This window comes from Blennius ocellaris (genome assembly GCF_963422515.1).
Source record: "Blennius ocellaris genome assembly, chromosome: 18".
NCBI classification, from domain to species: Eukaryota; Metazoa; Chordata; class Actinopteri; order Blenniiformes; family Blenniidae; genus Blennius; species Blennius ocellaris.
This window is the reverse complement of record NC_137667.1, coordinates 20295527-20318951: the sequence shown is the minus strand read 5'-3', so window position 1 is coordinate 20318951 and position 23425 is coordinate 20295527. Positions and strand designations below refer to the sequence as shown.

The following is a 23425-nucleotide window of genomic DNA, read 5'->3' as shown; positions in this document are numbered from 1 at the left end:
CCCAGGGTGGTGTTTTCTCTCCTGGATCCTCAGTGCCCTACATTCTTACATCATTCTTACATCAGTTTTTATATTTTCTTATGGGCAGTTAAGGTTGGTGTGTGTGTGTGTGGGTGTGTGTATGTGTGTGTTGTTGGGTGTGTTCATGCGTGTGTGGGTGGGTGTGTGCTTGGGTGTGGGCGTGTGCATGTTTCCATTTTATTTATTTATTTATTTTATTCTACGTGAAGCACTTTGATTGCAGGCCTGCTTGTAGAGAGCACGGCAGTGAGACGAACCGACCTCCATTGAGAGAAAAGCACCAGTCCCCCTGTGACCTCATCAAACACTGTTCCCGTCCCGCTCTTCTACTCAGGTCATGACTCAGCCATTTAGCAAGCAAGGGAGACTTGGGCTTCGCTGAACATTCCCTCTCTGCCATCCTGCGTCACCCAGAGCGTCGCCCGATACATGATTCCACATCGGACGCCGGCTTGCTGTGGAGGATCCCTGACCGGCATGAAGGCAGCTTCTGCTGGGAAGTCTCTGAACATCTGGATCCACTGGCCTGGGAAAGCTCGCTGCAGAAGATGTCTTCAAATTCATGCCGATAGTGGATTATTAAGATGAAGTGGTGAAGCGGTTCACCCTCTCATTGCTGGAGAGCTCTATGAGCAGGATCACTAATTGGCTTTTCCTTCAGTTCCAACACATCGGCCTGCAGAGCCGTGATGCTTGAGTCAGTCTCTTTTTTCAAAGTGCCAATTTGGGCTCTCAGTGTGACCGTTACATCTGCAATTTTTTTAATCTATTTTATAATCTTTTATCGTGGATAGCTCCGAGCATGATGATTGCAGTTAGCACAGAATTGTCCTGCCTCACCTTCCAGCCAGCCGGAGCTCCGCTGGCTTCCTACAGCTTCAGCACCTTTTGCTTTATTTGCTTTCCTTGAGTTTGGCCTTCTTGCACTTCTGGAGGAAATCCCTTTCACAAGCACCTGAGACATCAAGCCTTCATGTAAAATGAAAATACAGTGTCTCTATTTTGTTAAAAATTGAGTTTTAAGTTGAAATCCGGGAGAGCTGTGAAGAGGTGCATCCTATCCGCTCACAGCTCTTCACTACGCTCCTAAAATCCTATTCTATGTGTTTGAAGTCTGGAAATCATGGATCTGCATCAGTACCAAATCAATGACATTTGCTCTGAAACGGACCATCTTTACAAACATCCCACAGTACACCGAACATGATATGCATGATTCTTTATTTCATAAAGAGAAATGGTGTCTAGACAAAAAAGTCATTTATATTACACTAGCAATTGAAATGAATGAAAATGGGGTTTGCACAATACTGTATTTACAATGGTTATTAAGTCATTGAATTAATTCGGGTCGTGTAGCATTTAGAAATTAGGTAAGAACTCTTAGAAGAGAATAAGCAAATAACAGCTATTTCAATTTGACAATATTAACACAAAACAGTCATCTAAAAAAACGAGAGAGAAGAAAATAATCAACTGGAACTACAAGCTTAAGAGCTATTACATTAAAAATGATGCACCAAAATCTACTAATACAACAATCCATAGAATCTGTGTAAAAAGCATGTAGAAAAAACACCTGATGCAGTTTGCTGATACAGTCATTGACCAGTTATGAGAGGTATGAAGGATTTCACAGGTAGATAAGTGTGAGAAAAGTCTGGTGACTCGGGGGATGGGCGTCCAGGCCCCTGCATACACTCACTTCACTTGAATGTGAATTATGGCCTCTGCAAGTTCTAAGGCAAATATTGGAGGTGCACTTTGAATCTATGTAATGCTGACCCGTCTCGAACTGTTGCATCGGAGACGAGACGAGGAGAACCGGCCGCCGTCTCCACACATCAACTAAGAACCAGTCCAATGGAACTGAGACATTTCTGTTTTTCCACATGGCAAAAACAATTGATCAAACATGAGCATGACACTTTGCTTGTAAACATATGATCTCAACCATTCAAACAGGATGCTAGATTCTTCTTTTTCTTTCCTTTTCAATACAGTTGAGCAATCTGTGAGAAAGGCATGTTGTTTTTGTTCATATTTCTTTGACAGAATAACCTTTGGAGTTGAAAAGCCAGTGTTTGTTTCAGAGAAGCAGCGACACAAAAAGTCTCAAGGAGAAACATACACAAACAAAAGGGTGAGAGCCTCCAACCAACACCATGTAAATCACACTATAGTAAAACCTGCACCCAATAACCTGGAACATTCCTCACAACTTTCATTTCAGCTGTGTTCAATACTTCAAGTCATTTTAAAGCTGCATGAATTGCAACAACTGATCAGGTTAGTGGAAATATATGAAGTGTCATTCACAATGACAATTAGGCAACTTTGAGTCAAAACCAAGAATGAATATGCCGTGAAATTGAAATGTCACCACTAAAAAATATTAATCAATGAAACCAAACTACACAGTATTTGCAGATATTTTTTCACTGTGGAGTTTTTTCTTGTTTTTTTTTTTTTTTGTTTATCCATAAATTAATATGTTTGTGGCGGCATCATAAATCTTCCTCATGCACATTCAGTCTCACTTTTTACAGAATGTTTTATACATTTGAACCTGGACAAGCTAAGTGGGATTTGTATTGTAAAGAACTGTCAGGTGTCTTTCTGCTTCTTTCAGCGTATCAGTCAGGAAGCTGCTCTGTTATTGGCTGTGTGCTAACAAATGACTCACTGGAAGAGCCAGTGGTTTCTAACCTGAAGACGTTTGCAGAAATCACAAGGCTTTGCACGTCAGATCAATTCATGGTAAGACAGCAGATCTGGAAACTTGCCGATTGCGTCTATATGGAAGGGTCCTGCTTCAGTATGCAGCTAAGAGCCATTGAAACTGTTTTTGACATTGCAGCAATGGGCGGACAAGTGATCCACCTAAAAGGAGGTTGACAGCTTCTCTTTGAGGTTGAGAACCACTGCGCTCATGATCATCCAGCAACTCAAGAGGTGCTTTTTTGGGTGATGACCAAAATAGGAGCAAAAAGAGGCTAAGTGTTGGAAACAAATACAACTTTTCCCCCCCAGAATTTGCCAATAAAACCTCCTAATGAGGCAATAGCAATCAAATCCTGATCAAATTAAGTGGTTTCAAATTGTCCTAGCGCCTCCTGGTGACCAGTTGGAATCCATGCTGCTTTAAAGACAAGTCATTTAAAGGAACCTTTTGCTTAAAGACAAATATAGACGTCTGCTTCAGAGTGATACAAACAGCAGGTTCAGATGCTAAAAGAACAGTTCACACAAAAGACACTCAGAAGAACTGTGCTCAGTACTGAATCGTTTTAGTCACAACCTTTTCACCGGAGAGCGTTCGTTCACTTCAACTTTAACAAACGTGCCTTTAAAGCATTTCCAAATCTCTATCTCACATTAAAGGTCTTATAATCTGCCGAATTAATTTTCTAATGGCTTTTTAACAGCAACATGTGTCCCTACAGCCTGTGTATGAGGCCAGAAGTGAAAAGTGTCATTTCCTTCACATGCTTGCTCCACTTTTTAGTAAATATGTGCTCAAAGAGGCGAATCTGAGATTTTCCCTTCATGTCATGCAGGGAAATAACCATTCCCTATTGTTGTGGCTCCTCCCACTGGTAGACCAGTTCTGCCTTCTAAAACAAGTTTTCCTCCTTGCAAACGTTGCCTACGGAGGCCCAGAAGGGACATGGAGAAAAAAAGAGGGGGGAAAAACTATCTCGGGATCTCGCTAAACTACATTGTTATATATGCGCATTGTGTATGAGTTTGTCCTTCCAGAGACACCGTACACCCCACTGTTGCTGAGAGAAGCTAAAGTTAATGAAGGAGACCCACCCACACCAGAGTTTTATTTTGAATTGGCCTAAAATATAAAGACATTCAAGTTGTACTTAGCAAAAGGGCATGCTTCTGCGAGATCTCGCAAAAGTTATTGCGAGATCTCGAGAAAGTTTTGTGAGATCTCGAGATAGTTTTCTTCCTGTTCTTCTTTTTCTTTCTCCATGTCCCTTCGGGGTTTCCGAAGTTACCAGAGGACACAGCTCATTAATATTTATAGATACAGACACAGTCTGTTGTCAGTAGAGCTCACTAGAGGGTTTTTAGACAGGATAAAATTCAGGACCAAGGCAATATAGTTTGTATATAATGCTGTTGGGCCCCTATGTGAAATTTTGAAAAACTGTATAATATGGGACCTTTATTGTTGGTTTTTCTGTAGGTTTACATTCAATTATAATCTTACAAAAAAGAACTGAGTGAGGGCTGGAAATGACAGTGTAGCCACAAAAACATGGTAAATTATTTAGCAATCCTATATTTATGAACCTGAAAACCACAGTAGATACACATTTTCAGAATTCGCCAGGTTTGTTAGCCTACAGTCTTTTCTCATGTTGGTGTGTTTCTGCTATTTGAAAGTTTCATGAACTTCCAGTTTTAGTTCTTTTCTATATTCAACATTAACACACGGTAGAGATTTGAACAATGCTGAGGGAGAAGTTGAATTATCTGTCTGGAGATTTTTCTTGTTTTTATGTTGAAACGTGAGAGGTATTTCTTGTACATTGCAGCATTTATGGAAACGTCCTGAAACGTCTGCAAAGCAAACCCAAACCACCTGAATGTGCAGATACCATTCAGCCATTTGTGTGAACTGACTCTTTAAACAACAGCATTAGTGGCTATATTTGTAAATCAGCATTTTGTTAAGGTGTGTTTAAGATGTTTAACTCAACTCACCAATGAGGATGAGGATGTCTGCAATTATATTGTGACTTGAAATGGTCGTATGACCAGTTTTCAGGTTTGAGGGGGTTGGTTGATTCAGTGTGTGTGTGTGTGGGGGGGGGGGGGGGGTGTTGAATCAAAGCTCACATGTGCTTTAAAATGTTTGCTTGCTATGAGGTTGCCTTAAATCCTGTTTATACAAGAACTGCTGGAAATGGAATTGATTCTCCATTTTCCTGTCAGAAAGTTACAAACACATGAAACATTGAAAAAAAGGCATGCTAGGCCACAAGTCGGTGATGGGTTCTGTAAACATTCAAGCTCCTTTTAGCTTTCGAGCACTCATTATCTGAGTATGGATGAAATGTGTCTCCACTTATGCAGATGATGGTCCTGAATGTTGGACAATTGCTGGTAAAGTCACTAAGGAATCCTCTACATGCGGTACGTTTTTCATGTTCACGATGAGACGGCGACATTTCAGAAATGTCACTTGCAATTGTTGTATAAACAGGGAACAAATAACATTTTCAGACATGGGTGGAAACTATTGAGAACCACTGCCTCCTCAGTTCAAGAATTCAGAGGTCATTTGAATTGTAAAAAAAAGAAAAAGAAAAAGAAAAGATGATGTAGATATTTCAGTGATTTTTTTTGTCGTCCTAATATTATTGTGACAAAGTAGAAATGCTTTCCTGTAGCAAACACTACATCTAAAACCTGTAAAGTACAAGTGTGTTTGTGAGAATACAACAGCAGACCTCCCCAGGCCGGGCAGAGAGTGTGACGGTTGTTACATGGAGTTGTTGGGTTTGTACCTGATGCCCGTGGACTCGGGGAAATGATGCTGTCAGTGAAAAGCACAGATCAGAAAAAAGTCATGGAAAAAACCAACAAAGTCAATGAATGACTGCTGCGCCACACTCAGGCTGCGCATGTTCACGTGTGCTTGTGTGGTATGAACAAGTGTGTGTGTGTGTGTGTTTTCAGCAAAAATAGGGAGGGGTCTTCTTAAACCATTTATGGACAGTTTGATAAATACACTTGAAGAGTTGCTCTGTCTGGCTGCTGAGCTGAAAGAGTCTCACACACCAGATCTTATTTCAAACTACATCTAAAATCTACGTTGCAAACAAAAGGGGAGGGGGGCTATTATTTCATTTTTTAAAGCCCAAACCCAACATTTTGGCCATAACACGATCATGCATGTTGTTTAAAACATGACATTTATTGCTTCAAACGGATCTCGGAGGTGAACAAAAAGAAGTTTATGAGTAGGAGATGTGATTTAAAAATCTGCAGCACTTGCTGTTAAAATATCAACCTCAAACATGATCAGCCCATATTACATGTCACATTATTTTCAAAAATGTTTTAATTACGTAAAAGATACTTTTTTGTTGTTGTGCTGGATTAGTGATGCTAAGTCAGCTGTAGAAATGTCCTACACATGCTTTCCGTTGCCGTCACTATCACTTTCTGTTTAAAGCATCAGTATCGTTGATATCAGGTCAATATAGTTTTACATGGTATCAGATCAGAAAGGAGGAATCATTCATCATTTCATCATCAGCCATGTTTTCTTGCTTTCTTTCACTAAAGAAAGGAGATCCACACAGGAGCTGGCGCTAATGCAGCTATTTGTGGCTCACGATGACAAAAGTCAAGACATGGGCCTTCCAGGAGTTTGCATGGTGGGATCCAGTGATGAGGTAGGCTGGTTTCATGCATAGATTGGACTTCTTTTCGATAGATGATTCATTTTGGTACGTGTAATTCTGTAGTTCTGATTCCAGTGTGCAAATCTGGTCAAAGTTCTCCACATCAGACCCCATTGTCAAATTAAAAAACTCAACATTTGAGGCATTGCTTTCACATTGTTTCTATATGAAGCAATAATTTAATGACTAAGTATATCCAATTATTTAGTGAAAAGCTTTCAACTACATTGGTTTTTCACTTATATATTTACCTTCAAAATATGGTGGAAGTGTGAACAATTAACAGGTGTGTTTCTGCAAACGTGTTCAATTAGTTTTGTTTTTTTTGTAAGATTGAAAACCGTTGAACTGAATGTTATAAGCTCAATTTGAAAGAAGACACGCTGACTTATTTGCAAATCGCTTGGACTTTCTTGTGTTTGCATGAGATTCATGCTCAACACAACCTAAATTATTTACATTTTTAACATAAAGTACACTTACATTCATGAATCTGTAACTTGTATGTCTTTTAACCAGCTCATTGCTAAAATGTCACGAAGTGCCATCCACCAAACATGCATTATTCTTGTGGTACAGACTCGATGTGTCTTTACTTGGGTGTTTGCCATGTGTTTTACTTAAAATGTCCCTTTTCCAGATATATTTCCAGAGTATTTGCATATACTAAAGGGTTTTGGTTTAAAGGCGGGAGTCTTGAGACAATGCTGTCGTTCAGAGCTCGGCCACCCGTTGCTCTGCAGCTGCATGCAGCTCTTTCCTGCTTCTGCTGCAGCTCCTTCAGCCTGGATGGCAGTGCAGTTCACGCTGCAGTGGGGCGGGCCAGGACGGTAGGGCAAAGTGCACCCAGACACAACTGTGTCTCACCGTCCCACCATAATGTAGGCGTGGTTGTGATCGACGTGGAGATGTAACATCATCACGCAACAATAGTGGCGAGAAGAACACGGAAGTTGCAGCCACAACTTTGCGAGCGTCCCAAGTCGTGAGCCTCCGTTCTCTGCGACGCGGCTTGGGAAGCTTGGAAACGTCACCTATTGTGAGCGGCAGCGTCCAGCTCGTGCTGAACCTCCTCCTCTCTGCTACTGAGAGGAGCGCCTGCACCTCGCTGGACGCCTGCGGTGCTCCAATGTGTTGTGTTCAGTGGCAGACGGTCCCAGTGGCTCTGTGACTGTTGAAGGTCGCCGACCCTGCTCTAACGTCTTACTTCACAGATTCTATTCAAGCTTTAGACTCAATACAACATCCAAGCAAGGGAACAGAGTCTGTATTACTATATCTTGAGCCTACAAAAACACACCATGCATCATATTCAAACTTGCTTGGTTGGTTGAGCTTTAAGCCATTTTTGTATGCTAATGAATTTTGTTGTTTAGGGTTTTAATTTTAATAGCAAGGACTGCAGCAGATTCATGTTTCTTTTAAAGTATGAAGAAAGTAAGCTTTTTTACAGAGTTCTTCACCAGTAATGCTAACAGAGAGCGACAGTTTGGATTGGGGCTTTAAAAAGAAACCAAGTTCACATCCAAATGAAATTCAAACATTGTGCTGGAGCGGGGCATCCTGCTCATACGTAACAGCCTCTCGAGAGGTCGACATAATTCAGATTATTCATACATAGAGGCTTTTTTAAAAATAGCATTTTAAAAGCAGTCTGCTCCAGAGAGAAGTCACAAGGCAAAACAGAAGCTAAGACCAACTAACTAGGCTTCTAGCTATAGGCAGCATGCATGCACATCACAAAGTAGGATGTTCAAACAAATGCACGATCAGGGCAAACATCTTACTATCTTATAAGATTGTTAATCATTTGGACAACACATACATTGCTTTCACATCAAATGAACTGAATTAGCTTATTCGATTCCTAACGAAATACAAATACATGGCATGAACACTCATTTATTAAAACTTTAACTTCCAATAGTTTTAGATGTTTCATAGAAATCTTTTTTTTTTAAATTGAATGTAAATCATATGATCATATCATTTGTGGTTTTCCTCTTTTAAGTGCCAATTTAAGTGCTCCAGTTTCAGACGTGTCAAGAGTTCAAGGTGAAGAAAAATGTTTTTCTCTGAAGTGCTAAATGGGTCTGAGTGCTTGGGGCCGGAAACAAAGTGCCTGAATTCCATCTTTTTTGGTGAGTAACACTTTACAATAGACCTTTTGTTAAAAGATGAAATATAGAAATAATGAAGCTTTAGTTAGTAGTTCCGTCTGGACATTTGTGCTTGAACCAGCTAATGCTAACCTTCATGGTTGGTGTCTTTGATTCCACAAATATCGTTATTATGGATTCTGTAGTCAACATTATTATTTGATTAATTCCATTTCACAAATCATTGCTAGTTATCATTAAATGTTACTCTTTTGTTTTTTTCATATTTTTTGTAGTCAACAACATGTTGTTCAGGGGAGATGTTTAGTTTTCTGCAAACATGAAATGGTAACACTGAAGGAACCCAAAGTAGTACACTATTAGGAATCCTACATGCTGATAGGAAACAAGAATTTCTCCCCAAAAAAGAATAGAAAACCACAAGCAAGAAGTCATTTTCACATTTAAAGAGGAATCAAAGGAGCTGGCCAGAGACTTTTATCCATGCAAGGGGCTCAAAATGGGTGTGGAAGCATGTGTTTGTCGTACTGTTGTGCAAGTGTCTACATGTGAATCAAGCTGTTTTCCTGAGTATAAGAACACCCACCATGATATTTTTTTTTTGGGGGGGGGGGGGGGGGCATTAGGCAGGACAGGAAACAGCAAAGCAAAGATTCTTCCCTTAGCGAAATGGTGCTTCATACAACCCCAGTGGAAAATAAACAGAACATCTAAGCCTCTACCTGTACAAAAATCACTGTTACAGTCGTCATGCTCCGTACTATATACACTTCTGCCAAACAAGCACTTGAAAGTCACCATTACAACAACCAAATACAATGGTATTGCTGATGAGTGGGAAATAAAAATAGCCATTTAACCGCCTGCAAAAGCCTTTTTTTCCTTTCGATTCAGTGCTGTGGAAGGCATAGGAGGAATGTTTACGGTTTACAGCCGATACAACGTTCTTCTGTACAGAAATAGAAATGCGAGAACATTTTTGCATATGAACGTTTTACAGTCTCATTGCATCGCAACTTCCTTGTATACAGAAGCTGATTTACTCATTTTTCATAGATTAGGTTGAACATTCAGAGAATTTTGTCTTTTTCCTGAGTTTGAATTGCTGTGACAAAAAGGGTCACTGAGATATAGTAAGAGAAGAAACGAGACTGAAAGCCACTGAGCAAAGACATGGACAACGGATGTCAGTCAAACGTCTTTGTGGAACATTCACCAGATGTCCAATTAGGATTCAGAAACAAATGTGTCTTTTAAAAGTCCTTCATAAACATTAATACAAAGTCTTTCTGGGATATTTGAAAGACTGAGGATCTCGAATGTGACCAGTGTTGGACACCCAAACATTCAGACACACCCAATAGTGCTCTGACCAAGACTTTGAGATGTTGAACCAACATTGAAAGTCCACCAGATGTCCGACAGTGGCTCCACCTAAACATGCAGATATTTTACATTCATTGGAAGACCAAAGGCTGTTCCAATTTGAATGTTCAGATACTGAACTGCTATTGTCTACTGATCAAACATCCAACAAGGATTGGACAGCCCAATGTTTTTATATTGAACTATTATCAAATTTCTATCAGATTTTAGATCTGTGGTCCCACACACACACTGCAATATAGAACCAGCATTGGATCACCAGAAGGGATTCTGAACTGGCCGAACTGGTCTGACCAACACTTTCAGATGTTAAACATTGGATGTCTACCAGCTGTTCAACAGTGGCATGTGTTTTTTTTTTTTACAGATGTTTTACAACCAACAGTAGGCCCAACTATAATGTTCAGATATTGAAATGGCCGAGATATCTTCTGGACACCCAACCGTGGTCACGACTGGACTTTCAGATGGTAAACAGCATTGGATGTCAACCGGATGTCTTACAGTGGGTCCAGGTCCACGTTCAGATATCGAACCAACATTGTGCTTGTGCACCCCAAACTGAGGACTTTGAACATTTGCTAAGTGTCCACCCAAGAACAGTGGTCCCACTCCACTATTAACATACAGAACCAGCATTGGACATCCAGTAGTGGTCCCACCTGGATGTTCAGGAACTGAACCGGCACCGAATATCTACCAAACACCCAATAATGGTCCAACTGTGGTCTGACCTAGACTTTCAGTTGTGGAACCAGTATTGGAAACTTACCAGATATCCAGCAGTGGTCCCAAAGTGGTCCCAACCTGACTTTCACATACTGAACCGTTGTTGGACATCCGCGAGTTACGCAACAGTGGTCCCATCGAGAATTTGCGATACTGAAGTAGCAATGGGTGCCCCCCCCCCCCCCCAACCGAACATTCAGATACTGAACCAGCATTGGACATCCATCAGATGTCCAACAGTGGGTTTGGACTGACGTACGTTAGACAGAAGTGAACTGAGCCTTCCTGATGCTGAGTGCTTGCTGGGAAGAGAAAGACTGGGACAGAAAGAGGTAGAAGAGATTGATAGAGACAGAGTGGGAAAAAGAGAAGAGAAGTAAAACAAAAGACACAAACAGAGATACTGTTGGAACATGGAGATACAAAGAGAGCTGCTGTTTAGGTCCGATGAGGTTTGACTTAGAGTTGTGATGTGTGACGTAAGAAGAACAGAGTCTCCACTGTAAGAGGTTGCTGCCGGGGACAAGTATAGCACCATTGTAAGGGGTTTGGTGAGGAGATCCCACTCTGTCTTGGTAAGAGGAAAATACCTGGAGAACAGTATTGCTGCTGTTAAGACAACTTTAGTGTCAACCGTTCCAAAAAAACAAATCAAAACAAAGAACAGACAGCACAAAAAGACTTAAATACAAACAAAGCTTGTTTTTCAGTGACACTGGCAGAGGCTGACCGTCTCAGTAACCCTGAGAGTGGGTTTGTCAGAAGAGTAAAATTAAATAATAAGAAGCAAACATCCAAAACAAGAACACAGACATCCACCACTACTTAGTGCAGTCCTTCCTTGGCTGCTCATCAGTTGTACATTTCTCAGTCATCTCCTGGCAAAAATCCACCGTTACCGTCTGGTTGGAATTCTCCATGGACAACTCCGACTTGCTGTACATGCTGGTGTCCGTATCTCTGTCTGCCCCGTTCCTGACAGCCGTGTCGGGCTCGCTCTCCGAGCGGCCCGGAGATCCGTGGAAGCTTGGCTCCGGAGTGGCCGAGCCGGAGTGGGAGCCGGTGAGGTCGATGCTGGTGGTGGCGGTGGGGATGGTGAGGGCATGCTTGCTGGGCTCATGGGCAGCGTTTTTGTTGGCAGTGGAGTTGGCGGGCCGCAATACAGGACAGTAGTGGTGTAAGGACTGGACCTGCTCGGGGCTGAGCTGGACGTCCCTGCACACCTCCTGGGACAGGCAGGAGAAGTTTTCCCACAGCTCGCCCATGCACGCTTTCAGCTGGTTCCGCTCTGTCAGCAGTTTCTCTTTCTCACACACCTGCAAACACACAAAACCTATCAGAGCTCACTCTGAAATGCCCTTCAGCCCTTCTGGGGTCACTGCCACTCATGCAAGTCACTGTCAGACCAAACCAGAGATATCGGCCCCGTCCACACGACACCACGCTTCATGTAACTGCATCCGTTTTGGCCAATCATACACACTTTGCTGCATTTTAGGAGCCTGAAACTGTTTTTTTTGGTTTTTTGTTTTTTAAATTGGGCTCCAGAGAAGATAAATCTGAAAACACTGCCTCGGCTTTGACGTGTGGACAGATCCTCCATGTCTTCTCCATTTTTGGTTTATTTCAATGGTAACATTACAGCGCTACCTATAAGCTTGGTATATGTACTACATCGTTTTAAGTAGTTTTCATGGTGTCGTGTGGACACAGATGTTTCCTGTGCGAACGGGAAACTTTTTAAGAACAGCAGGGAGAAAAAGAGTCATTTTGTCTCGTGTGGACAGGGCCATCATTTTCTCCTTGTGACCAACTTGGGAGCCTCCTCTTAGTTGGACGTGTCTGGTAAACCTCTAATGCAGGGTCTCAAACTCAGATCCTCGAGATCCGTGGCCCTGTATGTTTTCCATGCCTCCCTTCTTCAACACCGCTGATTGCAATGAGTGGCTGATCTGGCTTTGTGGTGGTGAACTGGAATGTGGTGGTGAACCATCAAGACATTCAGGTATGTTAAAGAAGGGAGACATGGAAAACATGCAGGGCTGCATGCAGGGCTGCAGCCCTCCAGGACCTGAGTTTGAGACCGCTGCTCTAATGGGAGGAGACAAAACAACTGCATAAAGTTGATTTCCCATTGACTGGTGACATATTGACACAGATGAATGAAATACATCTTATCTCAGGATTATTGAAGCAATTATTTAGGTATCAAATCCATCACCTAAAACTCTGAGACAAAACTTCATTTGAAAGTTTTCTTTTGTAGGCGCCGTTTACATGACAATGACAATGAGGTCCATTTATGACAGTGGTGCTTGGAGCCACTGCAACTTTTTCATAACAGCTCCCTGGATGTAACTATTCATTTATGCTTCTCACAAAACTTTGCTGAAATAAACTCGGTCACTTGGAACATTGTTGTGTAAATAGGGCTTTGAAATGAATGAATTACAGGTCACTCAGAACAATCTGAAACTCACAGTCAGGTCAGTTTTCAAATATTAATGTAGCTTCTCTTTATATGTCCCACTCAAAGCCACTTTAACAGTCATAAAGAAAGGCTTATAGAGGTCACCTGATGTCAATGACAGAAAACAGTTCGGCTGCACATCTGAAGGCTCTGATCTGATGACCACACAGACGACCTTACAGGATACGTCAACACCAGTGGTGTGCAGTCAGGGGCAGCAGGGCTAGTGCTGCTGGCCCTATCGACAATGATTTTTTTTTTTTATAATTAAAAAAAGTGATTCTGAAAACTGTCTGGACTCAATTAGTGACTTTAGCAACTTTATCCAGAAGACGACTGGTTATATTTTGTGGAGCTTAAATCTCCTATGTCCTCTAAATGCATCACAGCTCCTCTCCTCTGCTGGGGCTAGCAGTAGCTTCATTGCTAACTTCTGATGGAAGCTGGACGCTGCTATTAGGTTAAAATGTTGAGTGACAGGATCATCAGCCAATTAGAGTTTGATGTGTTATTGACAGAACACCTTTGGGCCAGCAGAGTTTCTAGTGCTGGTCTTGGTGCGGTCATTGAACTGAGCTTGACTGATCGGCCCATGGGCAGGTGGTGATGACTCTGTTATTATCTGCTGCGCTGGAGTGATGGAGGCTCATTTAACAACAAGATGATGCCGTGTTGGGTCTGTCTTTGCATCGCGTCTGAGGTTTCTGTCCGCAATGCAGCGGCTGTCAGCGTTCTGTTCAACCGCGGTGAGCGCCGCTGCATCACGTTTGAACAGAAAACTCGGCGTCCACGCTGCCGGTGGTTGGGTAGAAGGTGCGGTGTGAGGACGGACCGCGGACGCAATGCAAAGAGATGCTTGGAGCCACTGCTGGAGTGGCTGCTCCGGCGTTTGAGCAGACAGCTCAACTTGCCCCGCAGCCGAGCGGGGCAAGTCACCGGAGCGTTCACGCTCTCTGGACCAACACAGAAGTTACAGCTGCAGCTCTGTGGCTGCAAAACATACAAGTTAACTAAACAACAAGTGCAAAGCCGAGGATGTAAACAACAACAGAGGATTCATAAGGTCCAGATCTTCCTCCAGGCTGAGACGACTGTTGTAACGTCACATATCTGCAGAGCTCTAAGCCCCGCCTACTTTTTAACCTACTTCCTGCAGTGGAAATGGGCACCGGGTTTGGCTCCGGTTACGCGTTGCCATACCTCCGTAAGGCTCTGTTCCATCCCTGCACTTGTTGTACGGTGGAAACACGGCTCAGGTGTACCTACTCACCAGTTTTCTGATCTCACACTCGAGGTTCAGGATGCAGTCAAGCTTCCTCTTGCGGCAGCGCTGTGCTGCAATGCGGTTCTTACTCCTTCGCCTCACATCGTGGATGAACTCCAGCTGCTCCGAGGTCAGTTTGTGCATTTTCACCAACATTTGGAAGTCATTCCGTGGAAGATTTGTGATTTGATCAACTGGAAAGGGAAGCTTGACCTGGAAAAGAGCCAAAAACAAATGGTCAGAATTCAGAAGCCTTGAATGAGTCGAGCAGCACTGAACTGATCATTGTAGATATGTACTATGTTAGAGATACCCTGTGATCGATTGGCAATCTGTCCAGGGTATATTCTGCCATCGCCCAAAAGGTAAGCTGGGATCAGTGTAAAACTATGAAGAAAAATAGTCCAAAAACTTTTCTCACAGACGAAAACGTAATAAAAATTAAACCTGCCAACAATGAGCAATGATAAGCGACGGTGGAAAGGAAAAACTCCGTTTAAGAGGAAGAAACATTTTGAACCAGCCTCAGAGGCTCAGAAGGTTTCTGCTTTTCCAGTTGGGGTGAGAAGATAGAGGAGAGGAAAGGTCTAGGACAGATAGACAGATTGGGGTAGGGATACAAACCCTGGTTCAGACAGATGGCCGGGAAACAGACCCTGGTTTGGGTAAGGGGTAGGGGGTAGGGGGGTAGGGATTCACACCCTGAGTGTGGTGTGTCGGGATAGAAATTGTGGCCCGGGCGTGGGGGGAGGAACACAGACCCTGGTTGCAGAAATCCCTGTGAAAACTCCACCAATTTGAAGCAACATTGCCAGACTCTTCCAGAAATACATGTGAAGGTGCACACGCTGAGGTTATTTAATCAGATAAACCACAGTGTTTCAGCTAAACCTTTCATGAAATAGAAGCTAAAGGGAAATATTCAATGTGCTCAAATTGAATCAAATATGTTTTATTATGGTGGATACAATATATGACTGGGAAAAATGTGTGTGGGAGTGATGGAGAGATCTGAGAATATTGGGCAAGAGGCCAAATAATAACTTTATTCCTCCTTTATTCACCCTCACAAATACAGAAGACGTCTGAGGACAAAGACGACTATTGGCTGAGTGGAAAGCCAAGAGAGAGAGAGGACAGACTGCACTTTACTGCTGGGGCATCACTCCAAGTATGGGGAATGATTGTTACTGTTAGAAAAGTGAATTTTGAATAATATATCCCCTTTAAGAATAAAATAAAATACATGTTTTGCATCACAGCTGTTAAATCTGTGTCTGTGCTGAATCACCTGAATATCATTTCATAACAGTCCATGGATATTTTTCATAATGATATTCTGGAGAAAGATCCATATATATTGTAATTATAATATTTAGTTGGGTAAAATTAGAGAGCGGAGTCAGGCGCGAGAAGAGATGATGCAGCCGAGGAAGTGAAGGTGCGGGCGACTCAGACTGAAATCGTAAAGTAACATCAGAGACAGTTATGGGCTGGAATACCAACAACTGAAAGATTTAGCGGAGGACAGAACCGGTCCTCCATAGGTGAATGCTACAGGACAAAACAACATGTCTGCAACAACAACAGCAAGCTTAACACAGACATATAATGTTGTTTTGTCCCGTAGCGTGCAGAGAGAGAGAGAGAGGCCATGGACCGATGCTGAACTGTAACTGGAAAAATGACTAAGGCCAAAATGCTTTTGAAATGAATTGATAGTTTATTTCATACATGTGGGAACAAAGGAAATTATACAAAACAACAAATCTAAAACACAACAAAAAAACAAACAAGCATGACAGAGCAAAGCAAAGAATAAGTAAATAAATAAACAATGCCCTAACATATCCGAAAGGAGTAGGATAAAGGTTAAGGTTTCAGTATCAAAACAAGACTGTTATTCAAAAGACAGACACTAGGGGTGTCCACACTGCCGGTTCTCCTAAACCAGCAGTTTCTGGCCTGTCATCCACATGAGCTGGTTTTAGAAGTGTGAAAATGGGCTTTTTTGAACACGGGTCCCAGAGTGGGGAATTCTAAAATCCTGGCTCGTCTCGGTCAACACCTGAAGGTGTGAAAAAAGATGATTTCGCCTGGTGTGGATGTGGCCGAAGACTAAGTCAGAAGTTGTTGTCAAACGTAACAGTGGCTGGTTTGAATCCAGCACCTGGTTGCCCTGAACAGGACAAGCGGTTTGGAAGGTGGATGGATATTATGACAGAGAAGCGGTGTTTGGTGAATACACAGGCGACTGTGGCTTCCTGAATAAAGGTTCTGGGATGTGGAGTTGAACTAAACTATGAATTGGATGCAAATGAAAAGAAATAATTCCAAGTGCATGAATTAAATTATGTTTTAACAATTGGACTTTTCGTATGACCTCATCTCTAGACAACTAATAAATAACACATCTGTCTTGTCTCCTATCATTTTTTTATTTTATTTTCTGTTGTGACAGTTTGTACAGTCAGCCATAAGATGGCAGAAGAGTTCTCCTCCTCCTCCTCTTCCCCTCATATTAACCATTTAACACATTCTCCAGCATTGGAAGGAAAAGGTGATCCAAGACAAGAGTCTCTTCCTCTATCTATCCCGTAGCACCTGGACATTTGCCAGCATGACAGATTGGGGGGACAGTGACTTGTCAACCTCATCCAAATCAGTATCAGGTGATTTCTGGCGGGCACCGGCTAACAGCTAGCAGCACTCTCCTAGCACTGATGAACAAAAGAAGTGATGGAGAATTGATGCAGGAGTGATTCTGGTAGCCAAAAAGCAGAGAAAGCGTGATACAACGGCCTCATTCACCTCAATACGACAGCACACTCAGTTGGACGTGTTTATTTCTCAGTCTGTGGAGAACAATGAGACGGCCTTCTCCCCCAGGTGATGGCAAACCTTCTGATAAGCACATCACAGCACATCCACCCCAGCGGTATCTGCCTGCACCAGGGAGCTGTAGCTGGAGGCAGCAAGGGGAAGCGGCGGAGGCAGAACAAAGAGCCGGAGCAAGGCAGCTGGAGAGCTTTGGCAAAGCTCAGTCCTCCTCCTCGTTCTCTTTCCCCTCGCTCTCGTTCTGCGGCGCCTCACAGGAGAGGACAAAGTCAAAGAAAGGAGGAAGAGAGGAGAAGGTGCCTTGTGGCTCCTCCAGCCATGGACCTGCTGAGGGCCACCGAGAGCTCAAGGTAAGACGGCCCCCCCCACGGGGGTCCAGCAAGGTGCACAATCATGAATTGATCCAAACTGCTCCTCCGCTGAAGAACAAATCTCAACGTCAATCTCCTCAAGAAGGGTTGGGGGACGGCTTGAGTTTCCTCATTAGAAGTGTGAGACCCCCCCCAGGATCCCTATGTCTCATCTTGCCTCGACATCTGCATGCAGACACATAAATAAATAATGATAGGAGCTTTCAAGGCCACATGGGGCTTCTCTCTCATTGCCACTTTGCTCGGGCATGACAACTCCACCCTCAAAGAGAGAGAGAGAGAGAGAGAGAGAGAGAGAGAGAGAGAGAGAGAGGTAGAGAGAGAGAGAGAGAGAGAGAGAGAGAGAGAGAGGTAGAGAGAGAGAGAGAGAGACAGACAGACAGAGAGAGAGAGAGAGAGGTAGAGAGAGACAGAGACAGAGAGAGAGAGAGAGAGAGAGAGGAGAGAGAGACAGAGAGAGAGAGAGAGGTAGAGCGAGAGAGAGACAGAGAGAGAGAGAGAGAGAGAGAGAGAGAGAGAGAGAGAGATGGAACATCACCAAAGCTGCCAGGTGGGTTTGAAGTGGAGAAGAAGACGACTCTCTTTGTGTTCTGCTGACTTTCTCACTGTGTGACCTTCCAACGGCCCTTCCTCTGTTTTTCCACCAAATGGAACCAACCAGGGTAAAAGAAACCAGGGGAAGGAGGACGTTGCGACCTTGTGCTGCCCCCCCCCCCCCCCCCCCCCACTCCTCCTCCACCAGTCACACTGGTACGCGAGGGACGGCTAAATTTAACTGCTCCACCACAAGTTGAGCAGCACAGCCTGGATGACGGAACACACTTCAACTGCAGCCATACATTCACACCCAACTGTTCCAGATTTACATTTTTTCCTCAGTCCCTCACTCTCGTTCTCTGGGTCATTATGCTGCAAATGGGGTACAGAGACAAAAGTAGGACTCATCTGTTATCAGCCTGACACCGAGCGCCATGAAGAAAGAACGGATGTTTCCAGAGCTTTAACCACCACACCTCTTTTATGTGGGATGAGTAACACATTCAAACAAAATGGAGGGAGTCTGATTTGTTGTTGTGTTTCTTTTGATGTAATTGTTTGTCAGCTGGCATCACATGTTAATAATGTGTGAATGAGGTGAGTCTAAATGCTCAACTCTACAGACCTGTGAGAGCCTTTATCAATGACAGGAGCAGTGTGAAGTAAAGTCAAACACCAATACTTCTGTTAATGAAGCTCCACTTGCCTTCTACCAACACCATGGCCGGAGCAGACGCCTAGCTTCTCGGCTCCGCCACACCCGCTTTAAAATAGCCAACAAGGTATGTGAAGCCAACAAATTACTTTTAGAATATCAGATATAGTCTCCACACAGATGAGTTTATCGCAGAAATGTTACTAGGAAAGATGCAAAAAGGAGAAGAAAGATGATATGGCAACGCTGCTATCAAAGCAGCTAACATTAGCCGAAGCTACGCCATTCATTTCCAAAGGCGAGGCTAGCGGTACGTTGGAGGTGCAACATAAAATTAATGTTATTATTGAAGATGAGGAGTGGCGTGAGCTGTGTGATTCATGACACAACATATCCAACAGCCCAATGTAGAAAGAATTTCACTGGAAAGCAGAGATGAAATGTTTTAAAATACAATCTCAACCTTGGAGAAACGAGCTGAATTGGAGGCTCCACTCACACATTGAGGTGAAACATGATCCATTTTATCTGAGGATTTACCACTTGAGTTATTGTTCTGTATAATCAGTTTTATTCATTCAGCTGGTGGGAAAGAAAATGTGAGTTGCTCAGCCCATCACCTCCCACCCTCCACCAATAGAGAGAAAGATTAAGGAAAGTGTTATTGCTCCAGTTATTGTTTACCTTAGTGTCATTCTACATATTTGAAATGTTTTTGTTTGAACTGCAAGTGGAAGTGTATTATTTGTGTCTGCATTGTGTATTTTTACATCTTTCATAACCCCATGCTGCTCTTTCATTGATTCATCTTTAAAGTGAGTTTGAAATTCTCCTCTTTGTGGGTTTCGATCAGGGGTGGGGAACATTTTTCCCATCGAGGGCCATTTCGATTTTCATACGATTTTATTTTAGGTAAGCAGCTCACAATATAGTTTTGTGGCCTTCCTAACTTAACTGCAATAACATCAATATAATAATCAATTTGTTAATTCATGTTTTAGCCAACTGAGTGGAAACAGGACGTTTTCTTTCAAAAGTAGGCTGAAAACAGTTAAAAAGAACTTAACAATTTAAAACATCCTTAAAATGTTCTAAGACCATATTAAAATGCCATTAAAATTAAAAAATAATACAAAAAGCAGTCCTGATCTGAAAAGGTGTGAAGTATATCTATATTATTGTATTTTATTTTATTTATTTATTGTTTTAAAAAGATTGAGTGCAGTACAACAGTTTATTTTTTACTATTACATTACAAGATATTTTTATATATTTAACAGGGAAGTCTTTTTTTAAACATGTTCAATAAATGCCGTTCCAAATTCAAAGACATAATCGTGTAAAAAACAATGATTTCAATCTTGCCAAAAATGTTCGTGGTTATGATTTTTTTCCATAATCAAGCAGCCCTCGTACCCATAACCTTTATTTCAGTTTATTTCTCAGGGATATCTCCTGATTGTAAACAGCTGTTATATACTGAATGCACTTTAATTCTTGATGTTTATTTGCTGTTTTGCTGTGAATAAAATGCACTTCAGTATTTTAGCACTAATGCTGCTCAGACAGGATTTTATTTTTCTTTACCAGATTCTTCAAATGTAAAGGAATAAAGGTACTTTTGTTAAATAAACAATTGACCTATTTTTTCACTATTTTGGAATCGAAGTAAGGAATCGTCAGGAACCGGAATCGATAAGCAGAACCGGAATCGGATCCATAAAAATCCTAATGATACTCTGAAATTAGTGCCGCCAGGTTCCCCATCTCCAAAATGTGTGTGCGCATGGTCTCAAGTCAGCGCACCGGTGCACACACTCTCCTGCAGTTTATTTTTTGAGATCACAAATGTTGCGTGGGAAGTGGCATACACATCTTTCAGAACCGGTTTTGTGCTTCAGCAGCCTTTATAAATGAGGCCCCAGAACACTTCAATTTGCACTATTCTCAAGCCACTGTAGAATCACCCGTCTCTGTAATGCTACCTGCTCAGACACTGCCCATGTTTTCAATTCATTTCATTTCAATGTTACAGCACCTCCACCTCTGAGCCTGGTTCTTCATGTTTCTTCCTCTAAAAATGGGAGTTTTTACTTTTCGTAGTCACTAATACTTGCTCAACAGCAGCGATTCCATCTGCTATTTACGAACACAGTAAACAGAGAAATGTGTGTCATACAAGCTAAAGCACACAGCTCGCTGTACAGGACACACTGTTTGATTGCCAAGATGTTTCTGGGAATTTCACTGCAGACGCACCTCTGGCCAGCAAAATCAACATGTGAATAATTTCGGATATTACCACGGTAAGCTAGCTGGATGCTAAGTGGCTGGAGGTGAACACAGTTGGCTCTATGCAGGCTTCCAGTCCTGTTTCAGCATGGCCGCCTTTTCCACGCTCACAAATAAGTGCAAGGAGAGAAAAAGCAGTTCTCTGCTCGAGCACTGGAGCGAAACAGCGAAGACTCTGGCGGCTCCCCTCATGGAACTAAACATTCAGGTATTCATGACATTCAGCCAAGTGAACACCAGTGTTGGCACTGTTACCTTGAAAAAGTAATCCAATTACTGATCACTAGTTACTCCTTTAAAAAGTAACTTACTTACTTTACTGATTACTTGTTTTATAAGAGTAACTAAGTTGGATTACATGTAACTTTTTAGTTATGTTCTGCAGCTACCAACAGCATGCTGTTGATGTTGTGCGTACTATGGAATTGAATCCTGGCAGCACCACTGGATTGCAATGTGAAGGTTTATTGATGACGTTAGTTTGTTCCACTTCTTTTGTGTTACCTGAACGCACCTTTATAGCGAGTTGCCCAGTGATTGGCTGAGTGTGGAGGAGGGGGCGGGGCAGGTGAGTGTGGAGGAGGGGGCGGGGCAGGTGAGTGTGGAGGTGGGGGCGGGGCAGGTGAGTGTGGAGGAGGGGGCGGGGCAGGTGAGTGTGGAGGTGGGGGCGGGGCAGGTGAGTGTGGAGGAGGGGGCGGGGCAGGTGAGTGTGGAGGTGGGGGCGGGGCAGGTGAGTGTGGAGGAGGGGGCGGGGCAGGTGAGTGTGGAGGTGGGGGCGGGGCAGGTGAGTGTGGAGGAGGGGGCGGGTCAGGTGAGTGTGGAGGTGGGGGCGGGGCAGGTGAGTGTGGATCACTGCTCCTAATATCATTATCTATAGAACTCAATCACTGTAACAGAACCAACACATCTTCATAAAGTTAAACAGTTCTATCATAGCATCAGGTTTAACTAGTCTCAGGTAAAGCCCAGTTGTTGTTCCCACTTCCTTGAAGGAGTTCAGTTGTTGTCCTGCTGGAGGGAAGCTGGTGTCTTCTCCTGTAGTTAGCACCTCCTGCTAACTGTGGTTGCTGGTTCTGCAGGCTGAGGAGAAGAAGATGAAGTTGATGTTTCAGGAGTCCTTCTTTGCAGCTCCTGGTTTTTCCTTTTGTCCAGACTGAGGAGCTGGTCGCTCAGGTCTGGGATGGTTTTCCCTCGTGGTGGGTCAGCAGAGGAGTGGAGGAGTGAAGGCTCCTGGTTGCAGGCCTCTGGTGTTAGCTGTATGCTAACGCTGGGTGAGTGTTAGCTGTATGCTAACGCTGGGTGAGTTGAGCTGCTGGAGTGCAGCTCCTCCCGGGTGTTCACAGGGGAAGACTCGGGGCAAGACTGCTTTTGCAGGCTTTTGTTGAAAGGTTGTGGATTTGAAGGTGTGAAATCCTGAGAGCTTCAACCAATCAGTGACTGGCTGAGTGCAAGGATTCAAGGATTCAAGGATTCTTTATTGTCATATCAGAAAATGATACGAAATTTGGACTCAGGTCCCGGTAAGCCAAGTAATAAAAATATATATAACAGGAGCGTAAAAATATATACAAGGGATAAAGTGAGGAAGTGGTGGTGAATGTAAAGTGTAAAGTGTTTGTAGTGCAGGAAGATGAGGGAGTCTACGGAACATGACTCGAGTTCACAAGTCTCACAGCTTCAAGGAAGAAGCTGTTCCTGAGCCTGGTGGTTTTGCTCCGAATGCTCCTCAGCCGCTTTCCTGAGGGGAGGGGCTGAAACAGTCCATGTGCTGGGTGGGTGGAGTCCTTCATGATGCGGAGAGCCCTCCCCCTGCATCGTGCTGTGTAGAGGTCTGAGGTGGTGGGGAGTCCTCTGAGCGGCCTTTACCACCCTCTGCAGAGCCTTCCTCTCAGCGGCGGTGCATCCGCCATGCCACACAGTGATGCAGCTGCAGAGGACGCTCTCCACCGCACAGTGGTAGAAGCTCCTCAGGACGGAGCTTCCTAGACCCGCCCTCCGCAACTTCCTGAGGAAGTAGAGACGTTGGTGGGCCTTCTTGACCAGACGGGAAGTGTTGGCGCTCCAGGTGAGGTCCTTGGACAAGTGTACCCCCAGGTACTTGTAGCTGGAAACCACTTCCACAGCTGCTCCTCCGATGTGCAGGGGAGCGGGGGGGCACCTGACCCTCCTGAAGTCCACCACCATCTCCTTGGTCTTTTCCCCGTTGATGCAGAGGTTGTTTCCACTGCACCACTGCATCAGGTGTTCCACCTCCTCTCTGTATTTGGACTCATCGTGGTTTGTGATGCGTCTCACTACTGCTGTGTCG

The 23425-nt window shown here is 43.4% G+C and overlaps 1 protein-coding gene across 4 annotated transcripts in view; it reads right to left on the bottom strand.

Moving 5' to 3' along the window:
- Positions 1-1225: 1225 nt before the first annotated feature.
- bach2b (BTB and CNC homology 1, basic leucine zipper transcription factor 2b) overlaps positions 1226-23425 on the bottom strand; it is a 151113-nt gene continuing 128913 nt past the window's right edge. For all 4 annotated transcript variants that reach the window (XM_080514108.1, XM_080514111.1, XM_080514110.1 and 1 more), the window contains exons 4-5: positions 14431-14637; positions 1226-12006 (exon numbers count right to left, since the gene is read on the bottom strand). In XM_080514108.1, the coding sequence (XP_080370234.1) occupies positions 11512-12006; positions 14431-14637 (702 nt within the window). In that variant the 3' untranslated portion in view covers positions 1226-11511. The remainder of the gene's footprint in view (positions 12007-14430; positions 14638-23425) is intronic.